Source organism: Candoia aspera, chromosome 1 (assembly GCF_035149785.1).
Source record: "Candoia aspera isolate rCanAsp1 chromosome 1, rCanAsp1.hap2, whole genome shotgun sequence".
Lineage (NCBI taxonomy): Eukaryota > Metazoa > Chordata > Lepidosauria > Squamata > Boidae > Candoia > Candoia aspera.
Window position 1 is genome coordinate 281,904,301 of NC_086153.1, and position 10,948 is coordinate 281,915,248.

General features: G+C 40.4%; 1 protein-coding gene across 1 annotated transcript in view; it reads right to left on the reverse strand.

Moving 5' to 3' along the window:
* Positions 1 to 10,040, reverse strand: part of IVD (isovaleryl-CoA dehydrogenase) — a 49,114-nt gene extending 39,074 nt beyond the window's left edge. The window contains exon 1 of the mRNA XM_063289962.1: positions 9,865 to 10,040. Coding sequence (XP_063146032.1) covers positions 9,865 to 10,011 — 147 coding nt within the window. The 5' untranslated portion in view covers positions 10,012 to 10,040. The remainder of the gene's footprint in view (positions 1 to 9,864) is intronic.
* Positions 10,041 to 10,948: the final 908 nt, after the last annotated feature.

Here is a 10,948-nt window from a genome sequence, read left to right on the forward strand (position 1 = left end):
CATGTTGGAGAGCTACTCCGAATAACCTAGTATCCCCCAAGGCAGGCTATTTTTGACATAAGGAAAATCCTGCATCAGAGTCATGACAGGCAAACAGTTATTTTTTATTTATTTTATTCAATTATCAGGCCACCCGACTCCTTAAAGCAGTGTTTCTCAACCTTGGAAACCTTAAGCTGTATGGACTTCAACTCCCAGAATTCCCCAGCCAACATGCCAGGAGTTGAAGTTCATACAGCTTGAAGTTGCCAAGGTTGAGAAACACTGCCTCAAAGACTCTGGATGGCTTACAATTAAGAGAGAAAAAAGCATAAAGAGAATAGTGGAGCTGGTGGCCCCCGGTCTCCCAGCAGGTCCCCTAAGCATCACAGAAACTATGCAGTCCCAGTGTTAAGCGTGTATGGGTGTGTTCCCCCAGAGATCTGGATGGTCCTTTCATAAGGTGTTAAAGACCTGGATGTTCCCACAGCCTTTTGGACCAGGAAGTTAAGCAAGCCCCACTGGGTGTTTGTTTTGTTGTTTCAGTGAATGTGGTAGCATGTAGAATACCGTAGTTTTTGTATTTTGTTTTATAATTTGTGTCGTGTTTTTTTTTTAAATAAGTTTGTATGCTGCCTAGAGTTACCTCAGTGAGATGGGTGACTTTATAATTTGTCTGAATGAATGTAGAAATGGTCAGGAGGGAGAGACCCAGATAGCTTTTCACACTCATTTCTGTCCCAGTAGTAAGAATGCTACTTTTTTCAGAGCTTTAGACTTGGTAGAGATTCTGAGGAGAGCAACAAGATGGCTCGGCCCAGCTATGTTGACAACTGGTACTTGTGAAATCATGCATAGGCAATTTGTGCTCTCCAGATATTTTATTGTAGATCTCAATTCCTATCTACCCTGAGTCAACCAGCAGAGGGCACCCGGTTGTCCATCCTTGGTTAATTTTACCTAATTTGTAGTGGATTGTTGAGATGTGCTATTTGATTAGGTCTTACTTTGGAGAGAAGACAAAGGAATAAGACTCTTGAACAAACTGGTCAAGTTTTCTGAAATTGTTTCAACTCTGATATAAATTTCCATGATCTTTTTTCTTTTAATTTTGTTATATATGGATGCTTATACCATTATCTGTTAATATAGAACAGGTTGTTAATATTACTTCATATTTATACTGTCTTTGTTTGCACCACTATATTGTTGGTATTTTTTTCTTATTAAATAGAATCAAAAGAGGACAGAAAAGATTTTGTCAAAGCATTTATTCACAGATACATTAAAGCTGATTCAATCCTGCCTTTCATCATTTATCCATTACCTAGTGTTCAACATTTTTATTATCACTAAGTAGTTACAGTATAGATTGTAATTATAATTCCCTTAACTTTATGCTTGAGTATACAAAAAAAAAAAGGGAGAAAATCCACTGGAATTCGTAGCAATCAACATAACCTATCAATGCAATATAGTGAAACAATAACAAAGTGAAACAAAGCAAGCAACCTGTTTTAAATGTGTTCTTAAAAAAAAAACCCAAGAAAAGAAAATCAACAGAGCCACTCCAGAGACAGCCATATAGAAGACGTAGCTCAAGTCTGCTGAGGGGAACATTTGTCTTCATCACTGCAAGTCAGATGACAAATGAAGACACAATGTGAAAATACTCATATGCAACAGCTTATCCCTATATACATGGATAACCCCAACCCCAGAATTTTAAAGGGCTGTTAAGACCTGTTTCTTTTGGTGGGTGGGGAGTTGGACATGGCTGAATATGGTATTGTTGTTTTCAAGATAGGTGGTTACGGTGATTATTCCGTATTTGTATTATTGATTTTGTGATGGTTTGTTTATTGTTGACTACTGTTCCATTATTTATTTTGTTTTAGAATGAATTACCGAAAGCAGTAATTTGTCAGCTGCTTGGAGACTGTGGACTGAAGCAGCATAAAAGCCACAGTAAATACATAAATAATTCTGCAAATGAAGTTGCTAGTTCTTCAAGAGATCCATAAATGACAGCTGCTTTTCAGTCCAGTCCAGTCCAGATACTCAGCTGGAGTGGACTGTATACTAAGTACCTAAATGCAATGCAGTGTTAAACATATGCATAATAGTACCATGCTGATTGCATAACAAATCCATCATAGGAGAAATCTGGTTTACTGTTTAGTGCCTAGCATGTTTTAAGCACTTAAACATACTTAATAGTACTGTAAAATAAGGAGATTTAGTAGCACCAATTACAAAAATCTATAACTTGGGCATGTCCAAGACTTTTTTTTAAATCCAAAAATCTTTTTTTTTTTACCTTCGTAATTGAAGGTATTTCCACAAGAGAAAAATGAAATTTATGAGGTGTGCTAAAATGAAATGGTGCAGCATGGCAGGCTTAGTTATTGCAAAAACCAAATCTCTGGCTCAAAGCAGGCTACTTGATAAGCTAGAATACTGTGCTATGCACTTCGACTTATTTGCAGGTTGCACTAAGCAATGAATTATTTAACCATCTTTAATTGAATAAAGCAATTTTGGCTAAGCCATAAACCACATTTTACAAACCACAATTGCTAGACTTACACAATATATTAAACCAAAACCAAACAATGTCAAATTATAGTTCCGCAGAACAAGGAACAACTGTGGTGTCTGAGCCTGCTTTTTGTCGTTCCCAGAATCCATCTCAGGGCAGTTGCTGAAAATTGACAGGGCAGCTTCCTGCCTTCTTGAGACAAGAAACTCATGAAAATCATACTAAGTCCCAAAGTAGGTGTTAATGTTTTCTACTACAGATTAAAGTTACTATGGTAACTAATCATTTTGGCCGGGTGAAGAGGTTGAATTCAACTGTCCCCTTTTTGAATGTTAATTTTTGCACTTGGGGGGAACAACTTGCCTGGACTTCTTTTAGTTTCTTTTTCCCTTCTGTGTAGGCATGTAGAGAGTCAGCAGCTCTCACTGAGAGCCTGTAAAAATGCAGAAACTTTTAAGTATGTTTTGCTTTCTGTAAATAAAATTATTTTTATAGAAATGCCTGGTGTGTGTCTTTTCTGATCTCCCCTGGGCCAAAGGCTTTCCCAGCAATCTGCCAACAGGTTATGTGCCCAGTAAACAGCCCAGTAAGCTCAGTAAAACCCAGAGAGAATTGAGAGATCAGCTCCACACCTCATGCACAATTTAAAGGCAGGTAGCAAAGACCTGTGAAGATTTTCTTTGGAGCCACCTGGAGATTTTCCAGCAACTGCCGGTCTACAGGACAAAGAAGCCAGCTGAGGTGACTTGCAAAAGAAGGAAGAAGCCATGGCTACCTCCCAGCCCTCAGCGATGCCTCTGGAGCGCCTATCAGAGACCAACTATTTGAATTGGGCCCTGAAGATGGAGATGTATCTTCGCAGAGAGAATCTTTGGCTGCCAATTGGTGAGCAAACCCCCCAAAATCCCAGTGCTGAATGGCTGAGGATGAGCAGGCTAGAGCCACCATTATCCTGGGAGTTGAGGACAATCAGCTAGTCCATGTGCGAGGTATGCAGTCTGCAAAGCAAGTTTGGGACGCTTTGAGAGACTTGTATGTAAAGGCAACAGCAGGGAGTAAAGTTACCCTGACAAAAAAGCTGTACAAAGCCTACCTTGCAGAAGGCGATAGCCTTCCTGAGCACCTGCATTATATTCAGCAGCTGTTTGTTGAGTTGCAGGAGAGAGGAATGGAATTTACACCTCTCACAAAATCCTATATCCTCCTGTCCTCACTGAATGAAACGTGAGACACGCTGATTTGTACCCTGGAGGCTATGCCTGAAGCAGACCTCACCCCATCGTATGTTACACAGCGCTTACTTGCTGAATGGGAGGAGAGAGAGGAAAGATCCCACCCCATCTCTTCTGGAAAGCTGCAATACCAGAAAACAAAGGAAAAGAAGGGAAAGGAACCTGAGGCCACAGCGCTAGCCAGCCAGCGATGCTTCACCTGTGGTTCAGCTGGACATTTGCAGAAAGACTGGGCCTTGAGACCCAAGACTCGAAAGACAGAGAAGAACAACACAAGGGCAACATAGAAGAAGGCTCTTCAGACAAGCCAAATTGCACAAGTTGCTGAGAAGGGTAATTCTGATGTATGGGTGTTAGATTCTGGGGCCAATTGTCATGTATGTAATTGTAAAAGCTCTTTTGTGTCACTGTCCAAAACTGAAAGAAAGTGTATCTTTGGCTGATGGGTCTGTGACCAAAATTATGGGACAAGGTGACTTGTATTTATCCTGCTTGGGAGAAACTGTAAAAGGTGTGTTGTATGTGCCAAATTTACAATCAAACCTTTTATCTGTGGCACAATTGGCTGCAACAGGGTATGTCATAACATTTAAGAAAAATGGTTGTGAGATACGAAAAAATGGGAAATTGTGTGCTACTGGTATATTAAAAGACTCCTTGTACATTGTGCAAAATGCAAGGAAGCCAAGCTGCAAGGCTGCAGTTGGCAACACTCCATATCATGACCAATGTGTACACCTGATGCATAGGAGATTTGGTCATGCTAATTTCAAGTATATAGCACAAATGCCACAGCTGTGTGCTGACCTAAAGATAAACCCTGTGATAAATACTTAGATTGTGTAGTTTGCAAAGAATGCAAAACACTAAAAGCTCCTGTGAGTAAGCACAGTGACAGAGTTACAACTAGACCTTTGGAAATTGTACACTCTGACATTATTGGTCCTTTTGCTCCAAGTCTTGGACAAGCAAGGTATGCAATGACCATCATTGATGATTTCTCAAGATACACATTTATCTACACCTTAAAACAAAGATGAGGCATTTGAGAAATTTAAAGGTTTTGTGACATGGACAAATGGAAAATTCCCTAGGCCTGTATCTGCACTCCAATGTGATAGAGGAGGAGAGTACCTTTCTCACAAATTCAAAAGGTTCCTAGTGGAAAAGGGGATAGAACAAATTCTTTCTAACCCTTACACCCCTCAGCAAAATGGTGTTGCTGAAAGAAAGGGCAGAACCTTGCAAAATGCGATAGAAAGCATGCTGAAAGATTCACTTTATCTTTTAAGTATTGGGGAGAGGCAATATCTACTGCCTGTTATGTACAAAACAGATTGTATAACTCCGTGATTCAGGACACTCCATTCCATTTGTTTTATGGTGTGAAACCAAAGGTAAACCATCTTAGAGTGTTTGGTAGCACTGCATGGGTTCACATTCCAAAACAGCAGAGAAGGAAAGGAGGCCCCACAACAAAGAAAGCCATCTTTGTTGGCTATGAACAAAGCCAAAGGAGCTACAGGTTCATAATGGGAGAGAAATTAATAATTAGCAAAAGCGCTTCTTTTGCTGAACAAAACTGGGGGAGATTAAACTCTAGCTCTCCAGTTGATTTGACCACCACAAGAGAACAGTAAGGACTTGCTGATGGTGATCTTTTGCCTGATGAGGACATTAACCAGAAAAGCAAACTGAAGATCTGTCTGATGAGACAGATGCTTCTCAGGAAAGTGATAGGAGTCAAAATTTAAGCCCTGTATTACCTCGCAGATCTCAGAGGAGTAATAAAGGCATTCCTCCATCACGTTTTCAGGCTGAAACAGTAAAGGCCTTTCACATATTCACAGAACCTGAGTCTTTAGAACAAGTGAATGCTTTACCACTTGAGATTGTACAAAATTGGCATTCTGCCATGCAACAGGAATTAGCATCCTTGAAAGAAAATAAAACATGGAAACTGGTAAATCTACCTCCCAATGAACGCTGTCTGGGTTGTAGGTGGGTTTTCAAACTGAAAAGGGATGCTGATGGCAAAATCCAAAAATATAAAGCAAGGTTAGTTGCAAAAGGGTTCACTCAAAGGAAAGATTTAGACTTTGACAAGACTTTTGCACCAGTTACTAAAGGTGAATCAATTGCTGCACTCAAAGGAATGTCAGTTCACCACTATGACATTCAAACTGCATTTCTCTATGGTGATTTAGACCACAAATTATACATGCAGCAACCCCCTGGCTACGAAAAAGGGGAGGATCTAGTCTGTGAACTGCAGAAGTCAATCTATGGGTTAAAACAAGCTGCTAGATCCTGGAACCAAAAATTAGATGAAAAACTGCAGAATTTTGGTTTTGAAAAAGGAAAAGCAGATCCACAGGTATATATGAAGAAAGACAAACAAGGCTGTATGTATCTGTGCATTTATGTTGATGATTTGCTGCTGTTCACACCAACAGAAAAACAAAGGCTTGATTTTGAAGCCTGCATGAAAAGCCATTTCACATTAAAAAGCCTTGGAACTGTAACAAATAACCTAGGTTTAGAAATACACAGGAAGAAGGATGGTAGCTTTCTGTTAAACCAAAGGGGAGATAATGTTAAAATAATGTGAATGGAAAGAAAGAGTTAACAAAGAAAATTGGTTTGCATCTTATTCTGTAGTATAAAAAGGGGAGTGTTAATGTTTTCTACTACAGATTAAAGTTACTATGGTAACTAATCATTTTGGCAGGGTGAAGAGGTTGAATTCAACTGTCCCCTTTTCGAATGTTAATTTTTGCACCTGGGGGGAACAACTTGCCTGGACTTGTTTTAGTTTCTTTTTCCCTTCTGTGTAGGCATGTAGAGAGTCAGCAGTTCTCACTGAGAGCCTGTAAAAATGCAGCAGCTTTTAAGTATGTTTTGCTTTCTGTAAATAAAATTATTTTTATAGAAATGCCTGGTGTGTGACTTTTCTGATCTCCCCTGGGCCAAAGGCTTTCCCAGCAATCTGCCAACAGTAGGTATATAAACAGTTTAAAAAATAGTGACTCAGAAAAAGAGGAAAATCCTAATCCCACCCACTGTATGTACCATCCGTGCCCACCTGCCCACCAAAAGTTCCATTTAATAACCTTGCCAATTTTGAATGTCTCTCACAGATTCTACCACCAAAAAATGAACTTAGAATATAAGCAATGACAACTCAAATGACCTTAAACAGAGTTGTAAAATTCATCTCTGCCATCCAGGTCATTAATGTAAATATTGGAATCCATTCCAAAAACTTATTTTTTAATATAATTACAACAACCCTTTTATTTGCTTTCTTGGTCACTCCACGTATGTCTTTATCAGATGATGCTCTTTTTTTTAACCTTTTAGTTTTTTAAATACCTTATTGTGTTGTTGGCTTGCCCTAAAGACAGAGTAAAAACAGTATCAAATGAAAACTCATTTATTTGGAAATTGTAGGACTGCAGTAGAGTTTGCTGAGGAAAGGCGAACTATAAGGGCATCAGTATAAAAGAAAACTAGCGAGGAACCAATCTGAAGTTTATACATTTCTTCTCTTACCTTGCAAATTTTAAATCTGTTACAAGGGCTATTGCTAGGGATTTTTTTGTTTTGGTGCCTTCAAGTCAGTACTGACTCCTGGCAACTGTCTGGACAAGTCCCTGCAGTTTTCTTGACAAGGTTTTTCGGAAGTGGTTTGCCATTGCCTCCTTCCTAGGGCTGAGAGAAAGTGACTGGCCCAAGGTCACACAGCTGGCTTTATGCCTAAGGCAGGACTAGAACTCAGTCTCCAGGTTCCTAGGCTGGTGCCTTAACCACTACACCAAACTAGCTTTCTATTGTTAGGTAATAATGAGAAAAAACTACTTTTGCAAAGTGAGCAATGAGGAATAAAATAAATCTGTAAAATCTGACTTCCTTTCTTTAAAAGCATGTCAATATTCCTTAGGTGCTTTTAAACTGAAAGAACAAAAGGGAAAATAGCCTTCGCTTTTAATCAGAAATTGTGTGTTTGTGTGTGCATGTATGCAAAAAGAAAAGAAGGCAACCCCCTGCAGCAAAAACACATATCCCTTTTATATATCAAAACTGCTATTTGTTGCTACCTGACATTTTATAACATTAAATTACTCTGTAGTTCAGTCTGGAAATTATCCTATTGACTCAAGAATATGTTTTGATATTTTGCATCCTAATGGCTTACTTGGAGGGTGGGCAAACTTAAGCCCCTCAGATGTTGCTGAACTACAGGGATGGAGCTGGAATGTGTGTGTGAGAGAAGCAAGTTTATTTATTTATTCAATTTATGTAGCCACTCACTTCACAACAGCAACTCTAGGTGGCTTCAATAATTAAAAACGATACAGTAATATTATAAAATATAAAACATTACCAACAGCCAAGAAGCCAAAATAGTCCAAACAAGTAATAACCACACCACAGGGTCTGACTAATACTCTGACCTGCCCCCCATGCCCAGAAACACCCCCTGGGTGAGCCTTCCAAAAAGCTGATAGGGTTGGAGCCAATCTAATCTTGGGGGGCAGGTGAGATTAGATTGGCCTCCTGTGACTGTTGGGTAAGAACTAAGAATGACAGCTAATATGACATAATAAAGTTGCAAGTTTGTGTCTGCAGCAGATAGTTTAAAATCCCACACAGACTGCTTTTGTTCTAGAATAAAGAATGCCCAACCTGCCTTACAACTATGGAACTACAAGGAACAGCCAGTTAAAATCAAATAGCTGCACACTGCCTTAAAAGAAAGCATGCAAAATGCTTTTACACTAGCTTATTTTTTAGACTTAATGGTGTAGATACTCTGCCCTAACAGACTGTAAATACAGAACCTGGATACAACAATTCAGTAGCAAAAGTAAGATTAGTCAAGACACCCAGAATAAGAGGAATGTTCAAGCAGAGCAAAGGTCACCCTGCTGAATAGTTCCACCACTCATCTAGTGCATTGGGAAACTCATGGGATAGACAGAAAGCTGATTGCCCTCTTCCACTGCTACTTTGCAACAGCTGGCGTTTATGGTGTGCTGCTCATGATTTGGAAAGTAACATACAGCCATCAAAAATTAGGAATGACCGATAGCCCTTTACTTTTTGCATTTGTTTAGTCTTTTTAAAAACTATCTAAACTGGTATCCATCAGCCCATCTGATGGCAGTAGGTTGACAGTTTAATAGTCCAGCATTCTATTCCCCAGTGCTCAATTCAGATTCCTTTAACAGACAGTCACAAGCAGTAACACAATGCTGCTTGTGTTCCCAAACAGCTGATATTACGCAGAACAGTCTCCAGGTTTAGAGACTAAATGTAACTGTTGTGACTAGCAATGTTAATAACCTTATCCTCCACGAATAGGTCTAATAACCCTTCAAGGACATTCAGGTTAGAGGTTGTTACCAGCATTCCAGTTATCAGATTCCGTAACAGATTTATGCACTATATACAGGAAGGAATTATTTTTATCTGTTTTGAATCCTGTGGGGCAGCTTCATAAAATCATCCTGAATACTGCTTTTATGGTTCTGGATCCAATTTCTCTATCCTATGAATAATTTTCTATGTCTTTATTATGCTCCCCTTGGTCACCTTTTTCTAAGGAAATAAATCCCCAAACGTTGTAACCATTTCTCATATCTTGAGCTACTCCAGCATCTTGGATATTTGGACCATCTTTTCCTGCCTCTTTCGAATTCTACAATAAGCTTTTTGAGGTAAGGTGATGAGATGCAGGATTCCAAGTGAAGTCGCACCACAGTTTTATCTAAAGCCATTATGATATGAGCAATTTTATTTTCGATTGCTCTCTTAATGGCCTCGACAGGGTTTATGCTTTTCTCATCGCCGCCGCATACTGGTTTTCATCCAGGATCCCGTCCGCGTCTTTGGGATTCTTATTCCCATATGCTCCAGAGCGGAGCCCTGGGATCCAGAATAGGCCTGGTCCCGCTCATGGAAAAGGATCCCTACGCGACCACACAAAGCAAAGAAATCCCCCAAACGACAGGAGTTGGGAAGCTCGGGAGCGGGACGACGGGGCTGCAAGAAGGAAGCAAAGCAGGACGCTTGTTTTCTAACCCTAAAGGACGCTGCCAGTTATACCTGCCGCTGCTCCACGTTCAGACCATTCACTGTATCATCCACCGGGATCCCGGCGCAGCCCCGCCGCCAGAGCGGCAACAAGCCTCCGAGGAAGCAGCGCCGGGAGCAGCTGGAGGCGCCCTTCCGGATCAGCGCAGCAGCCGCCATCACGAACTCTGCAGCTACCTCCCAGGCCGGCAGGCTCTGGCCGCGTTCCCACCTCCTTCTTGACCAATCCGCGAGAGGGGCGAGGCTTAACTGTCCACTGGGAACTCCCGAACGGAAGGGAATCCGCCAATCGCCGCCAAGAAGGTGCCTTGCCTCTCACGCGCGTAGAGCCGCGATCCCTCTCCGCCTCCTCGCCCGGCCAGGTTGAAAAAGAAAGTCACCAGGCTGACGGGCGTGCGCCGCCCAAGGGCTAAGACCGACTTGGAGTCACTCTCCTCTGTTCCGCTTTCCGCCTGATTCCTCTGCGAGAATTCAGCGATGATTTTTAAAATAACTTCTCCCTCCCACTTTTCCCCAAAGACATAGCAAAGCATCTTTTCTAGCGCCATTTCTGGAACAGGGAGCACAGAAGGCGGGTTAAAGTTTTAAAAACTGAAGGAGGAAAATTAATCCGGTAAATAAAAGCCAGGTATTCGTAAGTAGGCAACGACAGATTTTAATTAGGAGTCCCCTCCCCTGCTGGCAGCAGAATGGCCCAATAATACAATTCTATACAGGTTGACTAAAAAGAACAACTTCACATTACTTAAATGAAGGGCTTAGATTTTTTTTTCTAGATTATTTTGTTGATTCCTGGGCAAACTCTGTAGATACTTGAAAAGTATCTATAATTGAAAAGTCCAATTACAGAAGATGGTGACAATAATTGTGTAGATATAGTAATAATAAAAACTAATGTAATTTAATAATAAAATGCTTTTATACCTGAAACAGAAGCTGAAAGGGGATTGTTCCAAGTCTTCAAAAACCTTACATATCTCTAAAATATGACAACGTATTCTCTCCTAACCAAGCTGAATAGAAAGCTCCCACAAAGAAAAATACGTTCAGGAAGGAAATTAAAATAGAAGCGTATCCACCTAACATGTTCTCTATC